Source organism: Lichenostomus cassidix, chromosome Z, assembly GCF_008360975.1.
Source record: "Lichenostomus cassidix isolate B80296 chromosome Z, HeHo_3.0, whole genome shotgun sequence".
NCBI lineage: Eukaryota > Metazoa > Chordata > Aves > Passeriformes > Meliphagidae > Lichenostomus > Lichenostomus cassidix.
In genome coordinates this window covers 18,017,516-18,044,455 of record NC_139511.1, presented here as the reverse complement: position 1 = coordinate 18,044,455, position 26,940 = coordinate 18,017,516, and the positions used below count along the sequence as shown (strand labels likewise).

Sequence of the window (26,940 nt, the reverse complement as noted above, 5' to 3'; positions counted from 1 at the left end):
CTGTCATGCAGTTGCATGCAAGGATTCAGAAAGTTGAAACATGCAATGCTATGATCTTAAAATAATATCAAATTTGCTTTTATAAGCTCTTTACATTTCATTAGTAGTACAAATTCCTGCACATTGTTAACTTCTCGCCATTGGGAACACTTCGTGGATATCAAGCTGTGGGAGCAAGAAAGAATTACATGTATAAGCCAGGTCAATGGCACATTGCAGCACACTTCCAGTTTGATTAGACCCCACTTCTGAACTGTCTGCAGTGTGTTTTTGAGGCACAACAGGGATCACCAGAGTTGGTACTGAGAGATGTTATCACTTAGAAGACCCTAAATTTCCAAATAATGGGTTCTGAATAAGACTGGCCATCACTGGCCATATACGTCACTGCATCGCCAGTGATAGACAGAGTTTCACAGATTCTTATCCTTCTTCAAGATTATTACAATAATCTACTTCTTTCTGTAGAGGCTTTGAAATAAATTCTGCTGACAGGAGCTGCCTGCTGATTGGTATTCAGGCTTTTCCATGGGGCTGGCTTTTCCTGTCAATACTGGATTCAGAGTTCGGGATTGAGTAACCTGTGAGAGGAAGACTTCTACAGAGCATATTTTTCGCTCAGGGTTTTATGCTTAACTGCAGAAGGAGTAACAATTTCTGGGAAATGTCACTTTGCAGCATCCCTGGCTCTGCAGTCTGTGCCTATGACATGCTTGACATTGCCAATGTATTTACTGGGAGATTCAAAGAACAAAAGTCTCCAGACTCCACATGGACACCAGTTCCTGATGAACGAGTGCCCAAGCCCAGGTATGTTTCATGTATAGTGATATTGTTCTGTTCCTTCATGCAGGCTACAGAGGTTTTTTTTTGATAATTTGAACAGCCTTGTAAGGTGCAGATACAATTATACATGTTGCAAAGTAAAATGAAAGTTGAGTTGAATTTGGATCTAAACTATGCAATTGAGATTTTTTCCACTTAAATAAGATTTGTGTAACATAAATCAGGCCAGCAGCAGATCCACTTGGTCAGAATAATCACTTAAGAGTGGTGTGAGTTACACACTTGTTGCAAATTGGTTCAGTAATGGATATATCTCATTACAAAGCCTGCACCAGTTCTGCAGTTTGCTGTTCTATGATTAACATGCAGTTTAAGTGCCACGGTGGATGCATTACAGAGAGAAAGAAAGAGCGTTCCACCAAACTAGAGATTTAGTGTACCTCATTCCTCCTATGAGTTGTTCTTCCTGCTTCCACTTCCTTTGTGTTTGCATGCACCTCTTCTACTACACACTTCATATTTCTTACAAGTACCATTTCATACAAGTTGCTGTTGACAGACACTTGTTAACTCATTTGCACCAATGGCATTTTGCTCTGAGCTATTGATATGCATATAGATAAATTCATTTATCTCAGTTAAGCTTTACCACTTTAATGCATGTTTTACATTGCTTGTGATACCTTAAATAACTTCAAAAGGAAACATTTGAAGTCCTCTGCAGTTTTGAGTACCACAATATAAGAAGGATCTAAAACTATTAGGGAGTGTCCAAAGGAGGGCTATGAAGATGGTGAAAGGCTTATAGGGAAAACCATGTGAGGAGTGGCTGAGGCCACTTGGCTTATTCCGCCTGAAGAAGAGCAGTCTGAGGGAACACTTCATCACAATCTGTAACTTCCTCATGAGGGGAAGTGAAGGGGCAGCACTGATCTCTCTCTGTGGTGACAGTGACAGGGCCCAAGGGGCTGAAGTTGTGTGAGGGTGGGTTTAAGCTGGATATTAGAAAAAGGTTCTTCACCCAGAGGTGACTGGGCACTGAACAGGCTCCCCGGGGAAGTGCTCACAGCACCAGCCTGACAGAGATCAAGAAGTGTTTGGACAATGCTCTCATGGCACATGGTGTGACTCTTGGAGTATCCTGTGCAGGGCCAGGAGCTGGACTTTTGTGACCTTTGTGGTTCAGTTCCAGCTCAGGATGTTCCATGATTCTATGATGGAGCTATGAAGCTCCATGATGGCAACTGAGCTTCTGCCTAATCTAAATTTGGCCTATCGTGTTTTGGATTTGTCAAGTGTAGTATTCATGTGCTGGTTTTATTCTGAAGTTGTCACTCGGGAGAAGAGCCTGAAGGTGACAGGAAAATCTGGTAAATTCTGTCTCTATTTTCAGTCTGAGCCTTAGTAATGCAGGTTCTAGCAGCATTGCAGGATTTTCTTCTCCATTTTGCAGTGTTCCAAACAAGTTGTTGACAATGGCCTGCCTTGGGAGTGCAAGGCTGCACAAGGGCTCCAAGGTCATTTGTTTGTACCTGACTGGGATATATTGGCAGGAAAAGGGAAAAGAAGAAGGAGAAATTGCTTTCAGTGGAAAAGAAGAAGAGCAAGTTGCATTATGAGTTTTGGATGAGCCAATAGCAGGCTAACAGTTATGATGAAGATAGGATGATACTGCTCTTTCCAAGCCTGAAGGAGATAATGTGAATTGGGAACAGTGTTTCACGTAACATTTGGCCATCAATCTGCTTAACAAAAGTAATCATTACTTCTAGCTCATGAACTAGCTAGTTCATAAGAGGCACCTTTGAAATAAGGCCATTTTTATTCGGGTATCTCAGTATGGTGCAGATACCTTACTGCCTGTATTGATCCTAACATTTCACAGAAACCTAGCAGAGGCTTTCAGGGGCATCGCTTCCCTGTTTGGCCAGACAGCAGGGTTTACTTGGATTTATGTTGACTCAACTAAACCAGTTTTGAGATTAAAACAGGATTAATCCAATCATGCTATTAGGATTTAGGAGTAAATAGGCCTCCAGATTAGGTATACAGAAACCGTAGACACCATGGTGCCAGAAGGTGCAGGCTGCTCCCTTGAGTTCTCTGGGAATGTTGCCTCACAGGTCAATGCCCTTGCAAGGACTTAGGAAACCAGTGATGTCCTTGGTTTCTCCTTCTCTCCATTGCTAGTTCTACATGTAATTACAAGACAACCAAAATATTTTGGATATGAAGAGGCAAGAGCACACAGTGTTTGCATGCTGTGTTCCTCACTCAGCTCTTGTGGAACCAGCCTTGTTGACAAAGCTAATTCCTTCAAGTCCTATGTTACCTTCCCACACAAGATTTATTTACCTAATGTTTGAATATTTATCTAAATCTGGGCAACACAGATGATAGGACCAGTCCTGTATTTTGTTCAAGCTGACATTAGTCTTGATGTCAGTGACTTTACCCACATCAGAGTAGATGAAAATTGGATGCTGCAGTGTGTTTATGAGTGAATGGTCCACCTTTCATCTTCCCATCTCACACAAGCTCAAAGGTTTGGAGAATCATAGTGCTCTAGAAAATGGGATGAAATGGACCTTTTACTGGGACTTTTAAAACACCAACAAACAAAACATTTTGCTGCTTCCTTTGAGAGACAGCCAGTCCTGGCAAGAAGATTGCGTTACCTCTTAGGAGCAGGGTAGATTTTTGAAATAATGTGAGCAGATTTGCATTTAAGTTGTCAAAGAATGATGGATAACATTTCAGTGAAAGTCCTCAATGTGCTACTGTTCTTAAATCATCTCATCCAAACTGAACAAAGGGTAAACCAACATTTACATGGACACTATTGGGTTTGTCTTCTCCAGTAGTCTGTTTTCTAGCACACACAACTAAAAGCAGCATTCTTTCACACCTGTTAAAAAAATTAACTTCCTTCTGTATTATAGGAACTGCTTTTATTCCAGGAAAGAGCAGTCAACTGGGCAAGTTATGGATCAGAAATCACCTGTGCCAGTGGGAAGCATCAAGCCAAATGCACACAGGCAGTGATTACATTCCACAGGAGTGGATAAATTACAAACTCTATATGTAACACTGCTGATGAAGAAACGACTTTGTGCTCTCAAGTGACACATGAAGTCCTTTTGAATGGAGGATAGGGCAGGATTTTAGGCTTCCCTTGGGGGGCTGAAAAAGTTCACCATACTTCTCAATCCTCCTCTACGTTGAAATCCTGTAAAGCACATCAGTTTTCAGTGAGAGCTTCATCCCAAAGAGAAGCTTGCCCTCAATATCAAATAAGTTTTCTGGCTTTACTCTCTTGTTTTACACAGGCCTGGTTGCTGTGCTGGCTCTACATCGTTAGAAAAATATGTAACATCTAACGAGTTCCCAGATGATACTCTGAACTTCATCAAAACACATCCACTGATGGATGAGGCTGTACCTTCCATTGTCAATCGACCCTGGTTCCTGAGAACAATGGTCAGGTACGTACCACCAAGTGACCTCTTGTCCTCATTGTAGCTGTTGAGTGCTGCTAACAGCCTTGCTTCAAATACTCTCCAGCTCTGTAAATGTCCTTGGTATCCTGGGCATGGGTCCAGCTAGGAATGGTGGCAGAGCTGAGCAGATGCTGCGGAACTCCCTGAGCAGCTTTCAAGATAGGAAAGCCCTCAGTCATTTCCAACCACTCTGGCTGAAACCGGATGCTGGAGGAAAGGCTGTGCTGGGAAGGTTGACCCGCCTGTTGGCTTATGGGTCAGTGTTTGAGATGGCTCTGTAAAAACTTTGAGCAAGGATCGGCAGACAACTCAGCAATATGTACACAGGATACAAACATGTCTGTCTGGATATGTTCACAGGATATGTAGATGTCTGTCAGGTTATGTACTGCTTTAATGTTTGCAGAAGTGTCTAGGCAAAAATAATCACATAATCCACATATTTTCTATGGCAACAAGAAAATAATAATAACAGATTTGAACAAAGACACATAAATCAGCAAGTGTTAAATGCACCATCCCCTTCCTATCAAAATACATTCTCACTCTCTGCTGTGGTCACTATACTACTTATCTACCCTCCAGCTGTGAACAGAATAATGTGACTGACTTCTGCCATATTTTCCTCTCTTCCTCTGAACAAAGGTAGAGGGTTGTATTGGGCAGTTAGCTCTGAAACGATCTGACTTAGTTTTAGCAATATATCTTCTGTCAGGCTTTTATTTCAGGTTCTGTGTCTCCAACCAAAGTTGAGAGCAGCAAGCTCCACAGAGTGCTGGCCTTTGACAGGCAGCAAAGCTACCTGGTACCAAATCACCAGTATACTTGTTTTCAATAAATTGTGTCATCCCAAGACTTCATATCACTTCAGTGGTGGCAATTGTGTGATTATTTTTTGTGAGGTAAAATGGTGTTTAGCATCTTATTATTGCACTGGCACAGCTTTTCCTGACAAAAAAGTTGAATCTATTTCAGCTGCTTTTAATGTGACAGAGCTTGAAAATTTTTAAAACAGTTCACTGATTCTCTCTCCCTGTCTGAAGAAATCACCAGGCTTTTGGAAGGATAATTCCTAAATGCCCTCAGACTCTTAGCACCCCTTCAGCTTTCTAAACTTCTAGACACTTCTGCTAGCTGTTAGACATGTGGGCATGCAAACACGTGAAAATTCCCCAACATCTGGGGACCCAAACAGGTACAGTCTGTGCTGATTTATAGTCAGGTAGGAAAAGTGCTTTAAAAAAACCAGTGTTTTATGGTTACTAGAAGTCTATTATGCACTTACCTGAAGTGAAGAAAGGGATTAAATAAGTGACAATTCTGTGATTATCTCTGTGATTTATTTGTGAAAATGTTCTATTATTTAGATATCGGCTGACCAAAATTGCTGTTGACTCTGCTGCTGGGCCATATCAGAACTACACCGTGGTTTTCCTGGGGTCAGAGAAGGGAATCATCCTGAAGTTCTTGGCACGGACAGGAAATACTGGTTTCCTAAATGACAGCCTTTTCCTGGAGGAGATCAATGTTTACAATCCTGAAAAGTGTGTATCTGATGCTTTGTACTCATGTATGGGTGACTTTGAACTTCTGATTTCCCAGAGAATAATTTGTCCCATGGAAAGGGAAGTGGTTAGAGAAGCCAAGTTTTTTGAGTAATTTTAAATTGTTTAGGGAGGGGATGTGTGCTTATCAGTCTCTACATTGCAATAAGATTTTTTTATTCAGTATGTGTAGAAAATAGCCCATCCTATGCAGCAGCTGATGGATAATTAAAAGTGAAGTTCTGGAAAGGAAGATTAATTTTCTAATCCTATAAAAAAACCCTGATTCCTCTCCAAATAACTCAACAAGCAGCAAGCTGCTCTCCAAGGGAAATTTTCCACATTTCAGTCTTCCTCAAATTCGCCTAAGGGGGCTTTGAAGTGAGCCATAATCATGCAGAAATTTCAGCTGCTTTGAGTGCTGGAGAAGAATAAACACAAAAATGAAGGCCCGTCAGAATCTTGTCTGGTGTGCTGTCTTTCTCCAATTCTTAACTATCGCATGCATTTTTAATATTTGTTCTATGTCTATCAGTGTTTTTAGTGGCTATTGTGTGTTCTTTTTCCTTGACTTGTTCAATTCTACCTTTCTCAGTGATTTTTTGGCGGAAGCTTTTTGTGATTTTTCTTTCCAGCCTGAGGAATCATTAAGGTTTGCCCTGGTTTCCCAGCAGAGCCCATTCGTAACCTTCTCTCCCTTTTATCCAAATCAGGTGCAGCTATGATGGCTTGGAGGACAAGCGGATCATGGGCATGCAGCTGGACAGGCCCAGCAGCGCCCTGTACGTCGCCTTCTCCACCTGTGTCATCAAGGTTCCGCTGGGACGCTGCGAGCGCCACAGCAAGTGCAAAAAGTATGTGTTTTGTGGTGGCTGTCTGGCTGTGCCCAGGGGAATCTGGAGCGCTCATGAATGCCACCTTGTGCTCTTCTTTCCCAAGGGCCTGCATAGCGTCCAGAGACCCGTACTGCGGATGGGTGAAGGACAGCGGGGTGTGCACGCAGCTGGTCCTTGGCTCCAAGTGAGTAAGGGCTCTGGCTGGACTGGCCACGGAGCTCTGGCAGCGATGCCAGACAGTCTTGGGCAAAGCTATTTGAAACATGGGGCTTTTAAATGAGAGAGGGAAAAATGTGGGAAGTGTTTGTTTCTACCTTATTTGCATTCGCCTCCGAAATGTCTCACAAATTTTTTTGATGTTAACTGTCAGCTGATTGGTAACTGCTGAAAGAGGAGGAAGAAGAAAATGAAAGAGCTGTATTAAGGTCCGTGTATTATTGAAAGGAGCGAATTGGATGGATATGTCTGGACCAGCCTACACTGGAGCCATCACAGCTGATTAAAGAGGCAATAGAATCCAAATTAAATTACTGAAGTAATTTGTCCACTGAAAACAAAACCAGTCCCTCTAATTTACTGTGCATTGCTAAGAGGAATCACAGAGCACAGTAAGGGCTTAGAGCAGGTTTAGAGAAGTGCTGGATCTCCCCTTGCTTAACCGTAGAATTTAATTATTGTATGATAATGAAAGTCTGTGAAGGTTACAGGGAGCAAACCCACTTCAGAGCTCGCATTTCTTGGCCTCTTCTGACACACCTCGTGATTGCCCACTCTGAGGTATACAGCTATACTCCCTCAAGGTAGTAGTGGGAGTGCAGCACAGACATCACAGAGCCTTGACAGCCCCACATCTGATCCCACTTAACCCTGCTTCTGTACAGGTCCTCAGATGTAATGGACAAGTTACAATCCCTGTGCTTCTGTCTTTTTCTTAATTTGCTATTTCAATTCAAATTATTTTGTCTGCTGGGGATGCTATAACTGTGGGTGTCTGTATATGCTTCACTACAAAAATGTGGGCTGCTCCTGATTGGACATTTGACAGAATAATGTTAAAATGCACCTGTGTCCATATAACATTTTTCAGCACTCCAGAAGTGTTTGAGACTTGTTCAGCTTCCATGGCAAGTTGTAAGGGGCTGTCCTACCTCACTTTTAAAAGCAGTTCCCACTTTCATCAGTAGAGTCATCAAGACAGAGGCAGTCCAGCTTGCAGTGATGAAGTCCAAAACTGAGCAAGGCAGCTCATGTTCTGCCCAGTGCTTATGAAGGGGGTCCAGATCAGCTGTGAAGGTATCTGGGGACCTTCTAAGCTAGCCAAAAGGAGGCAGAGACGTTAGGCACTCTCCTGGAGTGGGTTACAGTTGAGCAGGTGTTTTAAGAACACAGAATTAGAATGACTTGTCTGCAAGGGTAATTACGCCTCAAGGGCAGGATCCTAATGTAGACAAGGGCTTGTGTTTGGAAGTTTTCCAAAGTTCCTGTCATTCACCTTTGACCACACAGGAAGTTGGAAGAACAGCTTCCATAGTTCTCTAAAATCACAGACAGAGGTTAGGAGCATAAGCTGAACATGTCAGGGAGAAAAGCCTGTGAATATTTTTCAGTGGAGCCCCCTGAGTTAATGGGAATACTTTTTGTGGGATGGACCTTACGCCTTGCAGCTTCATCCAGTGCTGCTCCTAGGTGATTGTTGAAGTGCAGGTTGTCTTCCCCCAGCACAGTACCTGCCCAGTAGGTTGGCTTCCTTCTCACACCAGTGTCAGTGCACACTGTCTGCTCTGTGCACAGGTTAGAGTTTCTACTGATAATATCATCTATTTAACAGTTTAAAAAATGTAAGTCTGTTTTCTTCCCTTGGTAATGAGGCATGCAGTGGATTTTTGAAAAGTAATAATATAAAGACAAAGTATCATCAGAAGCCAGAAATCATTAAGCAATGATGAATAGCTCAAATGTGTATGTTGCAGTTTTTTCAGCCTTTGTGTGGAATTTCCAAAGAAATAGCCAGTTTCACAGCAGGGATTTATTTCAATTGAACATGTGATAATTTATTTCTGGTTATGCCTATGACTGTGTAATTCATACTGTTTTGTTACTTTCTATCATTTAGACTGGCATTTGAACAGGACATAGAACGTGGCAATACAGATGGCCTGGGTGACTGCCAAAGTAAGCAAAGTTTTTACCTCTATTTACCATGTGTCACAGTATCCTTTTGAATGCCTCAAATCACCATTACCTGTCAGGCATTCTTTTGTAGCAACAAAAGCCACAACAGGGACAGCAATGTGGCTAATGATGCAGGTTCAGAAGAAGAACTGTTATTTAAATGTGTTTGAGGAAAATAGCCCAGTTCATGTGATTTATACAAACACTGGACTTCAAAGTGGTTAAATAACGAGAAAAGCTTAGCTCTGGAGGATATTGATTACAGCAATGGCATAATGAATTGGGGTCATTGTCTTTATTAGCTGTGGTGGATGGGTTGTTTATGTAGATGTACAGAAGTGGCTTGGTTTCTTGATGTAGTTTGGGACTTGGACTACATTCCCATGCAACACAGTGAGACAGTGAAATGTATATTCAGTTTTGGATCCAGATCAAGAAATCACAACTGCTTAGTTTATGAATCTTAGGGAATTTAACATGCAGTCTGGACAACCTCTTGTTATTAAGGGTCAGGTACTACTGGCACTGCCTAAGAAATTTTAATGGTAAACCTTAGGTACTGAGAGCATGAACTGGAAGCTTAAATGCAGTCTTTAAACATTTCATTTTGTTTAATGAAATGTACTGAAATGCTTAAAAGTACACAGCTTGCACTGCATGCACAGAAATCTTGCTGACTTCTGAACCTTCAGGAATACCAATATCTGTGTTCAGGACAGCTCTTGTTCCAAATGTTCTCACCGAGGTTGGTTTAATTCTAAGCTCCAAATATTATTTATAAACCTCATAACATCAAGATCCACATTCTTTTCAGTGTAATTTGCACTGATGCAATAAAACTGATGAAGCTGGTGAATCAATGTACAGTAAGAGAATCATTACTTTTGCAATACACAGCAAAATAACAGACAGCTAGACTGTGCCATGGGACACAGTGTGGGCCAGCTGCACTTGAGAAAGCCACACCTTTCTCATGCCTTGTGCATCCTTATGCAAGAGCCATTAATTACTGTGATCACTGTGCTCGAAGGGGTACAAGGATTTCAGCCTCTCTCATAAGGCTGGGTGACATAGACTGTCTCAAAGATTTTTGAAGGAGGTGTACACATAGAACCCTCTGTTCTCCTGTAATATGGGTTAACACCAAAATCAGGTCAGTTCCCAGCTGGTGTATCTTTGCCCTTTTCAGCCAGTTCCACTCTCCTTGGGCGAATAGGTTAGGTAGGAGTGAGGTGTACCTGATATCAGTTCCATTTCAAAGAAGGGTTGGAAGTTATTCAGGAACAGCACATTGTGCTCATGGAGAGGGATCTGCTTCTGTGCAGAGAGCAACAAAGCCCATGCCCTGCTTAAATCTCTCTTTAGCCCTGAATGATGCATTGAACCTTGACACTGCACAGGGGTAGATTTCCTTCCCTGCTAACCCAGCTGATCTTATTACTTCATGGGCTCTTGGGTCATCTGAGCTTTGTCCTTGTTGACTCACATTGCTGGCTGCATCCCTTGCAATTCCTTGCCTTAGACTTGCAAAGAAAGCAGGGAGGATACTGGCCTTCCCACTTTGGTACCTCCTGTACAGAGCTGGTCAAGAACACTTTTAAAGCCAGACATGGTTTTTGGGTATGTCTGAATATTAGTTTTGCGTGGGTCCTATGTGTACAAGTAACATATTTATAAATAGCAGCTGAAACAGGAACAGTTACTAGCAGCAAACTACTTTAAAGAAAAAACAAGATAGAAATAATGATTTTTCCCCTGTTATTTGTCTTTCAGATTCCTTCGTAGCCCTGAATGGTAAGGAAGTTCTTAGTTTCATTATTTATTGACAGCAAATCCATTTTGGAGGAATCACTTTTTACTAAACTTTTAATCTTTTCATACTTTTGTTATATTTAATGTTTCTTTCCAATTTATTTTGTTCTTAGACATTTCAACTGCTTCACCTGATCATGAAATGTCTTACTACACAGTATATGGTCAGTTTATGAGTATTTTTAAAAATTCTCCCCAAATCCTTGTGTTAGCTAGTAGCTCCTGTACTCTAATAGCTGTTACCCTATTTTACCTGTTATGTCTTGGTTTTGAGGGCCCGATTCACTAATCACAACTAGAATTAAGTCACACCTCTTGGTTTTCAATCCCTCTTTTTCTTGTCCTCTCTCAAAACTGTCTCCATTTAATTAAAGTCAGATATTGCCTATTTTAATGGCATGCCAACAGACATGATTAAGAGCATGCTTCACCTGAACACTCAAAGGAACGCTTGGGTACCATGATGCATCTTATCTGTTCACCAGCAAAAAAACCAAACAAAATAGTATCTCACATCCCACTCATGAGCTGTCCAGGCTGATGTCATTACTACTACAGCGGCCAGTCAGAGTTACCTTAGGGAAAGAAGCAGAACTATCCCTGAGTTACAGAAAGATCTCTCATAAGGAAAATAAGCCTTCTACCCGTGTGGGTGGAAACTGGATTATGCCTCAGTTCCTGAAGGTTGTTGTCACTTCTAGGGTGAGTCATTTACGTTGTCCATTCTTGCAATATCTTATTGTCTGAATGGGGCCTGGTCTGTAAAAAAAAAAAAAAGGAATTCACACAGCAAATTAAGTGACCTGAACTGAAGAGGATCATTCCTCAAGCCTAGAGTAGCAGGTTCCCATGAGACAGCTGTTAATCTGTGCTCATAGTGCTTTCTACCACTTTGTTCTGCATATTTGGAAGTGGATTATGCTGGTTCTTGGAATGAAGAATAAATGTCTTCATGAGGAATCACTGCAGAATAAATAATCACTTTAAATTCAAAACTAGACATATACTGCAATAGCTTTTCTTTATAGCCATCCTGAACAAAGACAAGTACTCACAAGCTAAGAGGGTGTGAGGTATTGCTGCCAGTGAAGTCAGTGGCAGAATTCCATGTGGGGAGGGAGCTTCCTTGTGAAGTTGCTTTCAGGCTTGAAAGCCTGACATGTACAAGACTAGCCGTTCATCAGGGCCAGATCAAATTCACCATACATTTGGCTGAACATACCAAGAGGTAGGTTAATGTAAAGCTGTGATGAACTTTTAATTGATCCTTTCATCTCGTGCCTGCAGAATATGTAGGTATAAAACAGAACCAATGGCAGCTCAGTACAGCAGAATATAAATAACTGGAGGCATAGTAATGCTGTTCAACATTTGTAAAAATAAAATCAAATTTCCCTTGCTGTTTATTACCAGGAAATGAAAAATGTGCAGGTGAAACTTGTTTGAAAGTATGGTAATGAAAACCAGTGAAGGGAATGTACAAAATCAAAGGCAAGTTGAGACTATGTAACATATGGAAGACTGACAGTTTCATCTGCATATACAGTTTATACTTTCTTTCATTATAAAATTGCTGTATGTCCAATGCACAGAGCAGTAATTAAAGAAGAGTAATAATAAAATCCATACTGCTGAATGTAAAGATAAAGAGAGTGACTTTGAGCATAGTGTTGATGTGCCAGAAATGTTCTAGATTTCCTGTTTCTAAGTGAATTCAGAGTTATAGCTGTGGAACTGTGGTTCTGGATACTGCCAGCTAGAGTATTAGTAGGAGCTTCAGTAAAAACTGATATTTCAATCTGACCAAGAAAGTAGAAAAGTGTTTCGAGTTAGCAACAGAATGAAAAAAGCTGAAGTCCAAGAGAGTACAGTTCAAAAGTGCGTACATTTTACTGTATGGACATGTCAAGCCCAAAGACAAATTCCATAAATTAACCCAGCTTTTAAAGCAGGACCCTACAGACAGATACAATGGAGAAATGCTGACCCAGCATTAAGATGGGTTCCCATTCACACCCTGTCTTTTCCAGTTTATTTCAATGACCCCTCTCAGGTCCATCTTGATAACATGGTTTCTATGCAAGTCAACTCCTCCTTTCAAGGGTGTAGTTAAAATACTCACTCTGATAAGTCAGGCTTTCTTCTCAGCTACCTAGTCATCTCTATTGATCTTCCACATCAGAAGTGCAAAAATTCTAGGACGAGGTAGTAAATCAATCTCGGTAAACATGTTGATGTTTGCCAAGTGTAGTGACTGCTCTGAGTAATTTTTTTTTTTCTTGAAAAAACAAAAAATTTATGAATGGTCTATTTTGATGTTACTGAATACAGTTTAATGCAAAAGTAAATGGTATGTCATAATAGATTAGGTCTCAGAACACTGGGATATACCAGAATACCAACCAATTGAATGCTCAGGGCTCTTTTGGATTCAGTGGGCTAAATATATCCAAAGTCATCTGAAGCTCCAAAAGAAGTTCTAAGGCCTGATTCTTTTCATGTACTCCACTATAAATCACCCTCCTTCGACAGACTAACTGCCGATCTGTAGCAGTGTGAATGAAAGAAGAACCAAGCCATTAATCTTTGTATTCTTGGCACAGCCTCCTCCTGAGTTTGGCACATGGCCTCTCTTCCTAAGGCAGTCTCACATGATCAGTTCCTAACAAATAAAGTGCAAATCCATACAGGTGACTTGAGTGACACCCAAGGAGAGGATAGCAGACTGAAGGTCTGGATGCAGGATGTCAGAGCAAAATTATGGAAGAGCCACATATGTAAACAAGGAGATTAGGCTAGATTCCTCTGCAAAATTCTATGCTTCAGTTACCTTTGGAAACATCAATTCTTAGTGAATTGGGCCCTTACATTGCCCCCTAGCCGTAGTCCTTTCTCCCTCTATAGTATCGATTTAACTTTTCCCTCTAATTGTCTAATTAGGTTGCTATAGCTGTTAATAGGATAGCGTGCAGATATCTTAACCTCTGAGATCCTAATGACTTGAGCATACTAGAGCAACTATCAAATACGTATTGAATCTCTGTCTTTGTTTTAAACTTGGAAAAAACCTCCTTACATTTTACAAGTGCACTTCAGAACAAGCTATGGTTACAGAAGTGCAGCCTTTCTGAATCATTATCTGTGCTCACAGACACTAAGTGCTTTTACTCTGCCTGGGTTACTTGATTACAGCACTCCAAATAAAAAGTTTTTGCAAATAATGGAAGCAACTAAATCAGACTTTTTAAAAGTGTGTCTATTTGATTTTTACATGTTTTCTTTTAAAAAAGACATTTGAAAAGCACTATGTGTACAGTTATTTAGATGCTTTGTTTTAAAACAAAGGCAGAATTGGTTTTTCAGGTGTTTTTGTATTAACCATTATTAACACAGAGGTACTGGCCACATCTCAGATGTGCTAAAGCCTCGTTAAATTTCAACAAAGCTTATTTGCAAGTCAGAGTGGTAAAAAATGGCGTAATGGGAAAAAAAGGCCCACTACACGTTGCAAACTATACAGAGTATTGTAAAGGCTTAATAATGGCTGTGTGAGAGAGGGCCAGGACTGGGTTGCCTGCCACTTCAGTCTTTTCTCTGTTTGTGAGAGAAACTTAAGTAGCTCATACATTTGTGGTGCCACTCTGCTCAGAGGTGAAATTCACCATGTGGGACTGGTTATTCAGACACTTACAGGGCACTGTGATACTGCTTACAGGAGCAGTATCAGTGCCGAGTAGTAAGTTTTGCAAAATACAGCTCTCACACAACTGGAACAGACTATTACAGTTTAATCTGCTCCTGCCCTGCTTCCTCCAAATCAAATGGAAGAAAGAGTATCTCTATTAGCTGTGTAAGCTTGTTTCTCAGTGTGTACTAGACTAATAGATTTGTAACAGAGAGAATAGACTGATTTCTTGAATTTGTGTGGAACCCCCTCTCTACCTAGTGACCATCTGGTACACATTAGTATCTTCACAATGCCTTAGCTTTCCATTACAAGGAAGTTCTCTGTGTATTGGCAACATATGGTTCAAACAATCTTTTTTTCCTACCCACAGAAAATGTGTCCCTTAGGCATATACTTCCTCAATATTACTGTATTATTAAATGTTTTTCTTTAACCATATTTATAGCATTTCCTAGAATTTTTCCTTTAAGCACACTTAAAAGTGCAAGTGTCAGAGAGAGAAAGGCATATAAATGCATATCAAACACAAACATAAAATATGATTGCTACTTGGCAAGATTTTCTTCTCTTTTACCTCCTTATCAAGCAATGACTAATTGTTTTCTTATGTTGAGTGCAGCACTATTTGTAAGCTGACCAAATACTGTACACATTATTGTTGTTGCTGAATGGGGTATTAACCTGAAGACTGGAACCCCATGAATGCTTGAACTGTGGTTTAATCCTTAGGGAAAAGAAAACACAAAAATTCCGTAATTTCTATTATCTAGCCTGTCCTCTGCCCTGTTATTTGTCTTATTTCTTGGGGATGAGCACAGGAGTTGACAAGCGTAAAATAGAGCTTTAGTGAATGCTTTCAGGATCCAGCATATTCTTGCTTCAAGAAGGCATGTGTTTTCAGTAGCTGGACCTCTACCTGTCCCTTTGGACACAAACAGTCCTGCTCAGGACTGCTGTGGAGCAGGCAGCACATTTGGATTGGAGTCCACTGTTGTCTATCTGTGTGTTACCAAGGTTCCCAGCCATGCTGTGGCTTATGGAAACATTTTAAAAAAGAGGATAACATTTGGCTTCTCTTTTCTATTTGGGTGACATTCAAAGCCCTGTCCTAACAGAATACAGCATTTAATTTGCCATTTTAAAGAAAGATGGCTGGGAGAAACCACACTTTCTACCATGAGAGAGTGAAAAATAATCCACTGCCCTTGTCAATATAAGTCTTCAGACTGACATCCAGAGCTAAATTGTGTTAACAATTAGCTGTAGTTGAAGGTTGGCTTTGTGGTGAGAACACTGTGAATTTAACCAATTTTCCTATTTAAGCGTACAAGTTAAAGGAGTTCATTGTGTCCATGTCCTATGCAAAACATAGTCCAGAGTGCTTCCATATATAATTCGGTGCAGTAAATCAAAAGGGCTCCTCAAAAACTTACAGAGGAGCACCGATACTTTTTTTCTCTAAAATCATTAATATTCAACAGGACTTCTTTAAATCATAACAGCATCTTAATAGAAGTTGCAGCATTTTGCTGACTTCATAAGTAGTTCAACACTGTGAAGCGGGTGAAAGGGCTGGATAAAAGGAACCAAAAAGTGGGTGCACCAAAAAGCTTGGGGACATTAGTGGCCAACATTTCGATTTTTGATTGTTGGAGTGGAATTGAGGATCTAGGTTCATCATCTCTCTCTGTGCTTCTGAGAGCTGGGGCTGCCTCTCTTTAGAAGCCATTTAAAACAGCCTTTTTGAGATGCAGCTTTCAAATGCTTTGTGCTTATCCAGTAGCTGTTTAAAATAAACTACAGAAGCACAGGGTATACCTACCCAGCTCTCTGCCTTCTCTGTGAGGCTTTAAATTTCAGCTCCTTGTGTTGATCTGTCTCTGCCCCAGTGGGTCTCAAATTATTTTTCTGAGCAATGAAGCAAGATCAAGAGAAGGAGCAGGGAGCGGGTCCCTGCTAGGGCAGTCTGTAACCTGGTGATTGGACTCCTTTCCAAGGGAGATTCATCTAAAGAAGGAAAATTAATTTGCTGGGCTGTTCAAAAGGAGACAGGAGAAAGGAGGGCTGCTGTCAGTCTGTCTGGCATTATCTGAAGAAAAAGTGTTATATGCCATTCTGTCTGTGAATAATCCAATTCTGTTAGTCTGTGTTTGAGGATGTGTCAAAAATCCCTCTTTTAATGGTCTCTTTAAGAAAAGTAGGTAAGGGGGTATAGATACTCCACATCAAATTAAGGAGGCCCAGAACTCTTTGAGTCCTGGTGAAAATAACTCACTTTGGCACATGTGCCAAGACCATTTCAGAATGGTTTTGAGGTCAAAATGTCATGGTGTGGATGGTGTTTGGTGCCCCCTCCCAAAAGCAGCTGAGCCACTGGAAAGTCCAGGTGAGAGCCGTCTTTCAGAGTAAACGCCGAGCATCTCAATCATTTTTGGTGATGTACTTCACAGGATCTAGTTGCAAAGAATATATGAGTCTGCAAACATGTCACTGTCCCAGCCGGACCGCCTTTCAAATTGTGCTGTATTTCCAGTGGGGCATGTTCTGTGAATGTGCTGTTTGTTGGGGTGTATATGATATGAGAGAAGCTGATCAGTCTTGTTCAGGACAACAATGTCTAGAGCTTTTGTAATGGAAAAAAGGCATGTGAGACCTCAGTCTCAGCTGCTGCTGGAGTCATGGGCTCTTGGGCAGATCCACATGGTGAGGGCTTGTCTTCACTGTCATTCTGAGCAGAAATGGTGTTCAGTCTTGTGCTTATTTCAGAGCCATTTTGGGCCATCAGCTCAGGCAGGACCAATAGCGGGTGTGAGCAGCTGGCCTGGGACATTTCCCTTCTGGAGAGAAATGCCACAGTGTGAGCACGCTGATGTTAGGCAGTCCTTCATTCCCGTGGGGGCATGAGGTAGAGTGCCTCATGATGTGGCCATTTTGTAATTCTTCTGGAATTCCTGTTCAGTTTCAGCCATTTTAGAAGTTGTTCTGTTTTAAATTGATTTTTTATTTGCTTTTTGACTGAGCCAGTACCAGACAGCATGGGCTGACACTTCAGTTTCAGTCAGGCGTGTGTACTGAATCCAGCCAAAGGATGCTTGACTCAGATGAAGTGTGCTTACCCTCTTTCATGTGCATTTAACTGTTAAGAAGCACAGAACTGCCGGCTCAGTAGCAGCACCTCTTAGCACCCTGATCTGGAAGGTTCAAATCTCCCCTTTCTTTGGAGCCATGTTTTGAAGGACTTTTGAAACATTGCTCAGCCTAAGACCAGATGTTCACCCGTCACAGAAGCAAAGCAGTGCGTACATTCCCGAGCATGGGGAGGTGGCGTGGTAAGTGACTAATGAGACTTGTCTTCCCTACCTGTATTTATAATGTAAACAGGACACTCCAGTTCCCTAGTCCCAAGCACCACCACTTCTGACTCTCGCGCTCGACAGGGTTATGATGCTAGGGGACGCATGCTGGATTGGAAGGATCCGCTTGGTTCATCTGAAAATACAGATCCATATGTGGCAGTTTCATCCCATAATCATCAAGACAAGAAGGGTAAGGCCTTGGAAATGACATCCTGTGGTGAGGAGGGAGGGGGAGGAGGACTAAAGTGTAACTGCTTCCAGCTGGCTCAGAGTAACATGTAATGAAACTCCTGTGCTATAATTAAAAGCTTATCGTAAAGTCTGAAACTAAACAGCCAATCTTAGACGCAGCCCTAGATAATTCACTGCCTGAGGAAACCACACAAAACAAACAGAAATATATGCCTTTATAGAGTTCTGTGCACTGTATGAGAAGGAGGGAAATGGGGGATTTAGGTCTCTTTAAATTTGATCTGCCCTGTTCTCTGACGAAGCAAGATCCATGGCTTCCTATTATTCTTACGGGTGTATTTTTATATCGCCTTTCTCTGAATACCCAGGGCAGCACAGCAGATCTCAGCTAATTTCACATTATTTCCATTTCTAAACAACCACAGAATCATGGAATCATGTAGTGCTTTGATTTGGAAGGGTCCTTAGAGATCATCTCTTTCCAACCCCTCCCTTGCCATGACCAGGAACATTTTCCACTTGAGCAGGTTGCTCCAAGCACCATTCCGCCTGGCCTTGAACACTTTCAGGGATGGGCCATCAACAACTTCTTGGGCAACAGTTGCAGCACTTCAGCACCCTCAGAGTAAAGAATTTCTTTCTAATATCTAATCTAAAGCTGCCCTCTTTCAGTTTGAAGTCATTCCCCTTGTTCTACCATTACATGCCCTTGTAAAAGGTCTCTCTCCAACTCTTTTGTATCCCCCTTTAGGTTCTGGAAAGCTGCTATAACATCTGCCCAGAGCCTTCTCTTCCTCAGCCAGAACAACCCCAGATCTCTCAGCCTGTGTTCATAGGAGAGGTGCTCCAGCCCTCTGATCACATTTGTGGCCCATGTCTTTCCTGTGTTGGTGACCCCAGAGCTGGCACTCCAGGTGGGGTGTCACACGAGCAGAGCAGCGGGGCAGAATCCTCTTCCTTGCCCTGCTGGCCACACTGCTTTGAATGCAGCTCAGCACATGACTGGCTTTCTGAGCTGTGAGCACACAATGCTGGTTCTTGTCCAGCCTTTCATACACCAGCCCCCCAAGTCCTTCTCCACAGGGATGCTCCCAATCCATCTCCCAGCCTGCATTGATACTGGAAGTTGCTCTGACTCAGGTACTTTGGGCTTGGCCTTGTTGAATCTCAAGGTTCTCATGGACCTACTTCTCAGTCTTGTCCAGGTCCCTCTGGATGGCATCCCATCCTTCAGGTTTGTCAGTCACATCACACACAGCTTGATGTCATCTGCAAACTTGCCGAAGGTTCAGTCAATGCCACTATGTCATTGATGGACATACTGGTCCCAACACTGACCCTTGAGGGACACCACTTGTCGCTGGTCTCCATTCAGACATCAAGCCATTGACTACCACCCTCTGGATAAGACTGTCAACAAATTCATTATCCATTAAATTGTCCGCCCATCAAATCCTGTCTCTCCAATTCAGAGAAGGTTGTTATGTGGGACCATGTCAAAGGCCTTACAAAATTCCAGTTAAATTACATATGTAGCTCTTTCCTTGTCCATTGATAGAGTCTCTCCACCAGGTTCATCAGGCAGCACTTTTCCTTGGTGAAGTTGTGCTTGGTTGAACATCTCCCTGTCCTCCATGCGCCTTAGCACAGCTAAGGCTTCCAGGCACATCTTCCCAGGCACAGAGATAATAGGACTGACAAGTTGATAGTTGACTGTCCTTCATTCTACCTTTTGTTAAGATGGGTTAAATGTTTCCCTTTTTCCAGTCACCTGTGATTTCACCTGGCTGCCATTCTTTTCAAATATCATGAAGAGTGGGTTGGGAATTAAATCAGCCAGTTCCTGGGACTCTGTGATACATCTCATCAGGTTCAATAGGTTTAGGTACGTTCAGGTTGTTCAAGTTGTCCCAAAACTGATTTTCTCTTACACTGGGAGGGACTTTGCTCCCCCAGGCCCTGTCTTGTGGACTATACACTTGAGAAGTGTGGAAGGAGAAGTTGCAAGTAAAGACTGAGGCAAAAAATTCGTTGAGGACCTCATCCTTCTCCTTGGCCATTGTGGTTTGCCAGCCTTGCTTACCATCTGGAGTATGCCTTCTTCAACCTCCCTTTTCTGGCTGACACACCTGTAGAAGCCTTCTTGTTATTCTTTGCATCCCTTGCCAGGTTCAGCTCCACCTACCCCTTGGCCATCCTGACCCCATCCTTACACAATCAGGCTGTGTTCCTATACTCTTTCCATGATATGTATCCCTTCTTCCACCACCTGTGCATTTCATTTTTGCCCTTTAGTTTGGTCAGCAGGTCCCAATACAGCCATCCATTCTCTTGTCTTCCTTGCCCGATTCCTGTCGGCTAGGTTTTGCTAGCTTTTCCCTCTTGAGAGATATCCTTAAAGATCTGCCATCTCTGTTCTGCTCCCTTGTCCTTGAGGGCAGTTTCCCAGGGGATCCTACTGACCTCCTTGAAGAGCTGAAAGTTTGCTTTTCTAGAATTCAGGGTCCTGGCTTTACTCTCTGCCTGACCCTTATGCCTGAGGACTGTGAACTCCACCAGTGCATGATCACTGCAGCCCAGGCTGCTGCCACTCTTGACATCAGCGATCACTTCACATGAGCTGGTGACCACCAGGTCCAGTATCCCAATATAGATACTGACAGCCTGCTCTTGTTTAACCACTGAAGCAAAACTGAGAGTAGTCCTAGTCACTGGGCCTCAGTTTGCCTGCCTTCAGTGAGACCTGAGCATAAAACACCTTTTAGAGCATGGCCATTAGCATATACTAAATGATGCATAGGTGACTGCTCTTGTGGAGAGATTCTATGTTGTATTTTTCACACACCAAAACGTTGGGATTTAGGTGTCATTTCAGAGTGCTCAGAGCAGTGCTGAAGCACAGGGGTCTAATGCAAACCCTGTCTTTTGCCTCCAGTCCCTCTTTGCCATACATACAGAGAATTATTCAGAGAATTGCCAAAATTTGCCACTTGAAGATACTTAGAGAAGTAGAACCTTTTCTCCTATGTAAGGATGGTGGTGCCCCTCATTGCATCTTGACCCTTATCATTCTTCCAGCTCCTTTTAATCTGTATCTCAGAGAGTTTAAAATGGTTCCTTTTAAACACGGGAGTTGGGTTCAAATAGCTCCACTGCCTAGAGAGATCTGAATCCTTGTTATTCTTCTCCAGGGTGTTCTTAGATCTCTTCTTTCAATCGCTGTTCTGTTGAAGATGTTTTGCTCTGTGTGGACTAATTAAGTACTCAGTGTCTCAGAAGGAAGATGAGTATGAGCAAAACTCACTTGCTGAGTGGTTAGGGCACTCACCAGGGGCAGAAACACACAAGTTCAGTTCTTTCTGCTATGAATACTTGATATAAAACACTTAAAATATTAATTGAAATGTGGATTCCAGTCTCTACTGTTCATGCATTTTATATTAAAAACTCATTAAACAAAAGCATCAGCTGTTCCTGGAGAAGCTACTGGCATGCCGGAACTGATGCTTTGCATTGTCTGCCCAGACTAGTAGGATACTAAATCATATTCTTTCCCCTCCATCCAACTCACTGAATCTCTAATTCTCTGCATTAGTTGTGGAGACTTTCAGCAGGGGTGATGAGCACATTGGCATCACAGAACAGTGTTCCACAGAGCTGCACGAACAGCTGCTGGTGGTCTGGACCCAGACTGTGACCTCAGTGCCTGTTATTCATAACAGCCCCAGATACATGATGCCTCTCACAGTCCAAGGATATCCAGGGTTTCTCACTGAACTCCCCAGGACTGACCTCAAAGAGTCTTCACAGTTCCTAACCATAAAGGCAATGGGCGTCACCTGGCTGGCCCAGCAGAGACAAAGCCTGAAGCACTTTTCCAGCTGAGGAGGTCGGTCAAATTAGGTGGGAGATACAGTAAAATTTCTTGAGATACCATGGAAAATATTAATCTAGTAGCCTTGGCTTTTAGGCTTATTGGCAGGAAATTGAATATGAGGATTTAAATTCCCACAGGCAGAGGATGTGCAGTTGTCCCCCACCTCCCAGCTAATTAGCTCTTCCTATAGAAAAAGGGAAAACTGCCCCTCTTTGAACAATTTCTTTGTAGAGTTCAATCCTGTAGACATTCTGGGAGAATAACTACAAAATCTAAACCAAAAAAGTGAATTTCTAGAATCTGATCAGTCTTACCTGTGTGTTAAGCACAGAGCCTCTTTGCACCCTACAGACCTGTGGGCTGCTGAGCCTTGGCAGAGAAAGAATTTCAGATAGCTGCAATACTCAAACTCAAAACCATGGTTTCATGTGCAAAGGACCAACAGTACTGAAGATGAAAGTTCACACTCCTAATTCCTGTTTAAGCTCAGTCTGAGAGATATCTTCATTTTTTTAATTCCTCATCCCTCACTCTTCAGCTGTAGAAAGGCAATTGTGAAAACATGGTTTCTGGGTATCACTTACATAGTGGAGGGAAAGCAGATAAACCTGCATGCTCTCCTAAAGATGGCATGTGATTTACCTACCACTCCTCTTTCTCTCAGCAATGTCAGTGATAATGCTGGCAGCCAAAAAATGAGGGTCTTTTCTTTCTCTGTCCAATCTGTTAGTAACACCTATTATACAAAATACTTCAGGCCTTCTCTAGAAGGACTTTTTCTAGAAAATCCAGTGTTCCCACTTTTGAAAGTAAGTGGTGTCTTTCTCTTGTCCACCCTGAAATGGGGAGATTGTCGTTTAGCAGATTTAAGTAGAAATGAAGGACAGAAGGAAAGAAGGCAATGAGACAGGAAGAGATCCTTAAACACAGCTCCTCTGCCTCTGCCAGACAGTGGGATGGTGTTAGAAACCACCAATAGTGGACGATCTACCCCTTTATGTACCCAGAGTAATGCAGAGATGTGTACACATTTTAATGGCACTGTTTGTGATGTGTGGGTCCCTGCTTCACAAGTCTTCTGTAAAGCAATGCTTAATAGATGGAAAGCTAGCTCTTAAGAGCATCTTGTATGCCACTAGCAGCTTTCAGAAGGGCATGCAGTGAAAATATTAATAAATGTATAGCTGTTGGATTCTAATAATTTTTGCTTCAATTCACTGACTGATTAAGTGGCTTACATTCAATACTTCCCTCCCCAGGGAGTGTTGGTTACCAAAAAGCCTTGTTAGTACGTGACAGGGTCATTTAAATATCATGCATTCTTTGGTGCCTAATTACAAATATTAACAAAGCTGGAAGCAGTCTACACCCATCAAAACAATGGTGGCAGAGGTGACCGCATGGTTGTTTACCATTACCATCTATTTGTGTGTTGTTGCTCCTTGCCTTGCCCAGTCAGAGCCAGTTGGCTCCAAAATTCTATTGAGTTGTTGTTTCAACAGGGCAAAGGAAAGAGTTCTTACACAAAATTAAATCAAGAAATGTTGCACTTACAATCCTTTTATCAAGATTTTGTTTCCACTTTTGCTGTGATTTCTTTTGCTTTCACATGTTCACAAAGAAATTTTTTTAAAATACTTTCTCCTTGTTTTGCAAGGTGCTTTGTGTTTTTCTTTATTGGTTGTGTCTATTCCTTTGAGCGGTGTTTTCTTTCGTTTCTCTGTGCTCACAAATGGCTCCTTACTGATTGTACTAATTGTATAGAATCCACTTGCTGTTTTCTTTACTGTAATACAGTTGCTTTGATGATGTCACATCCCTCCATATGCTTCACTTTTAATTCAGTGCAGGCATCTTGGGGAATATCTGTGGGGGCGTGAAGACGGGGTTCTTTTAAAGGGTTGACTCATGGGAATGTGACATTTGTGTGCCACAGCTTTAGTAGCTAAATATACTCTGGGACTGTTGTTTCTGAGCTACATCACATTTCTTGCCAAGATGAAAATGTGTAGTGCAACCCATAGAGTGGGAATTGTGCATTGCCATCCCATTGGCATTTTCATTTTGGCCATTAAGGAATCTGCCCTTCCTATTGCAGGGGAAAAAAAGAAATAGCTCTGATTGGGCAAACTGCAGCCCTATTTCCTATATTCTCTGCCCATCTGCCCAGAAAATGAAATTTAAAAAAAAAAATTTAAAAAAAAAAACCAAAAAAAACCCCAAACCAAAAGAACAGCACCTGTTCTAGAGTATGTTTACATTTTGTTTTCTTTCTTGCTGTGTTTTATTGTTAATTTAACTGTGTGTTTCTCACCTTTGTTGAAACAGTTTTCCTAACCTTGCTGTCTAACCTTCCCCCCTGCTGCCATTGTTCTTGGTCTTCCTCCCTCCGCAGTGGGAGTCATGAAGCTCCTCCCGTGGAGCACTCCAAGGCTTTACCCTCTACACCCCAGTAGTGCCGTAGTGCTGCGTCCCTCTGTAGTCGTCCTACTAACGAAGGGGGGAGTAGAGATGTACAGCTCTTCGACAGGCCTCTGTGAAGGAAACAAAGTGATTTTCTTCAAGTGTTGCTGGCCTTGTCCCTCATTACCCTGCTGCCCTTCTCTGCTGCCTCCTGTCCTTCCTGCCTCCGTTCAGAAATGCCTCATGCTTTTTTAGTATTGGGTTCATTAGTGCAAATGTAGCCAACAGCTCGTTTTTTCACTCATTCCCTAATTGCCTGGAACCTGCCTTTTAATTACAGTTTTGATAAATTGGTTGAAAACTCAGGTTACAATTTTGTGGCTCTGGTACAGCTTCATGTTCACAGCATTGAGGTGGAAGTGGCTGAGCTGGGTTAGCAGTCTTTAATGTTTGTATTCTTGTCTCAGCACTGAATAGGTAAAGATTGTGAGGTGATGTCTCCTTTCCTTAGCAAGCCTTTTGCTGATATTCATGAAACAAAGGTAAAAAGCTGATTAGAAATGGGATGAGATGAACACAGTTTACAGAGTTAAGAGTTGCTGGTTTATTTTGATATCAAGAGTGCTCCTTTAGAGATGGTATCTGGTAGCACCTACTATTTTTGATTGTATAATCTATGTGATTATTGTGAATCGCTGCAGCCCTTCTTCTGGAACATCATTAGCAATAGTCAACACCTCTATTTGGAGGGGGCTGTGCTGTTGGAGACCCCAAGAGCTGTTCCTTTCAAAACGTGCCTCCAGAAGATATTTCATATTGTACACAAGTGGCAGTGTTACTAAATTTTACTGCGATTATCACTACTTGAAAGATTAGCCAAGTGCTGACAGTGCTTGTCTCTGGAGAGTCTGCAAATGTTCAGGCAGATTCTGCTGCAGTGAGACAAAATTATAAGAAATTTCAGGTACAGTTATGATAAAGAATGTAAAGTGCTGATATAACAAGATGCTTTACAAGTAGACATAAAATGAGTGGGGAAAAATCTGCGGCAAAACAAATCTTCAGACTCTTTTTTTTGCATAAATTTCTTTTTTTTTTTTCATAAATTAAACAACTGATATTCACCACAGGAGAGCTGAGTTTTACACTGAGGAGTACATTTGCAGAGTATGTTTTTACGCAAAAATATTGTTATATGCTAATACGTACAAGGATCTAAAAGATTCAAAGCAGTTTCTGAATCAGAGAAAACAGAGGAACATTGTTATTATCTTGTTGGCATTATGTAATAATTCAGATGAGGAATTAAAGTGGCACAAAATTCACCAAAACTTAGGTTTTGAGTCGGTGTTTGCAAGTCTGAGTGGAGGGGCTGGGGCTTTCAAGGTGAAGCAAATACTCTGTATTTCATCAGTAGCATTGTCCTGACACTGTAAGAAGGAACTGACTGATCCGAAAACAAGAGGAAGGCTAATGGGTGCAGGAGTTGCACCACAGACAGTTCTGCCTGGATGGGACTGGGAAGAGATATATTCACCAAAGCATGTGCATGTGGGGGAAAATTATGCAAACACTGCTATTCTTCCCCTATCTCAAACCATTTTATGCCCATACATAAAATAATTACAAGTACTTTGCAGACCACTAAGTTTCAAGTGCTGAGGAAACGATGACTGAATCAGACTAGATCCTTCATTTACTATACTTTTTAAGTCTTTTGCCCATAGTCTGGTAAAAGAATGTTGTGAGAAAGGGAGTAGAGAATTTGCTCTGATTCTGTCTATGATTCTGTAGCATTTGGCTGAGATTTGGGGTGAGAGGTGTGGTTACTCAGAGCTGTAGTGGTTCACAAAGTGATTTTTACCTAGACAAGACAACATGGGTTTCAGTCCATTTAAACTTGTATAGATTCACGTCTAGATTAAAACATACTGACTTTTCCCATTAGGATGGAAACAAGAAGTTGTTTGGATGAGTCTGTGCTAAACAAAGGACTATAGATTTTTCCTCTGAAATGTTCTTAAGTAAATTAGCATCAGCTTACTCTAAACATCCCTGTTTCCAGAGGGAGGCTTTATTTATATACTAGTTGCTTGGTTGAAATTTTTAAAAAAATATTTTTTTTAGACCAAACAATCAACCCTGTATTTGCCTAAAATGGCTCTAATGAGCAACTTGTCCAGAAACTGAATGTTTCACAGACTAATCCCAGCATACCTACTGTGGAGCACTGTGTCAGCACCATATCAGATAAACACCAGAAAGCCATTGTTAACAGTTAAATGGGATGACATTTCCCAGCATAGTTTTTAGTGGCCAGATACCTGAGTAACTAGACCAGGCTAATAATGCTGAAACCTACCAGAAGATTGATGACCTCACCACTGTGGAATCACTGGCATCCTGTGCCATGCACCAGGAGGGCTGTGCAGTCAGGATTAAGGGAACACACCAGACTAGTCCAGAGAAATGACACTGATCCTTCTTCTGTTCTCTTGCATATATGAGCTGTCTGCTCCCAGGGCTAGCGACAGCTAAACATCTCAGATTACATCCTCAAGTTTAAATGGTGGCAGTAGAAAAGTAGATGCTAATTAATAAAATGGAAATTGTATATAAAATTAATGAAAGAAGAATGCTGGAAGGATGTTTCTGACAATACACTCTTCAAATTTGCTCTTATTATGCTTTTGTAAGTTTCTCTGAGAACAAGAGCGAAGAGACAGAGCAGAGACAAGGCATTCAGAAAAGATGTCAGGAGCTAAATCCCTGAG

At 41.7% G+C, this 26,940-nt stretch overlaps 1 protein-coding gene and 1 long non-coding RNA gene across 6 annotated transcripts in view; one reads left to right on the top strand and one right to left on the bottom strand.

The window, feature by feature from the left end:
- The window catches only part of SEMA6A (semaphorin 6A), a 119,844-nt gene that overhangs the window by 73,686 nt on the left and 19,218 nt on the right, over positions 1-26,940 (top strand). For 2 of the 5 annotated variants that reach the window (XM_085042731.1, XM_085042732.1), the window contains exons 11-19: positions 679-810; positions 4,116-4,271; positions 5,654-5,830; positions 6,544-6,684; positions 6,770-6,850; positions 8,780-8,838; positions 10,612-10,632; positions 10,764-10,814; positions 17,720-17,884. In XM_085042731.1, coding sequence (XP_084898857.1) covers positions 679-810; positions 4,116-4,271; positions 5,654-5,830; positions 6,544-6,684; positions 6,770-6,850; positions 8,780-8,838; positions 10,612-10,632; positions 10,764-10,814; positions 17,720-17,884 — 983 coding nt within the window. The remainder of the gene's footprint in view (positions 1-678; positions 811-4,115; positions 4,272-5,653; positions 5,831-6,543; positions 6,685-6,769; positions 6,851-8,779; positions 8,839-10,611; positions 10,633-10,763; positions 10,815-17,719; positions 17,885-26,940) is intronic. The other 3 variants (XM_085042733.1, XM_085042734.1, XM_085042735.1) reach the window with 3 other exon arrangements.
- On the bottom strand, positions 16,676-21,578 carry LOC146424470 (uncharacterized). The gene is made up of 3 exons (XR_014846851.1): positions 21,458-21,578; positions 17,699-17,827; positions 16,676-17,175 (listed from the first exon to the last, which is right to left on the bottom strand). It is a non-coding gene; the product is annotated as an uncharacterized LOC146424470 (long non-coding RNA).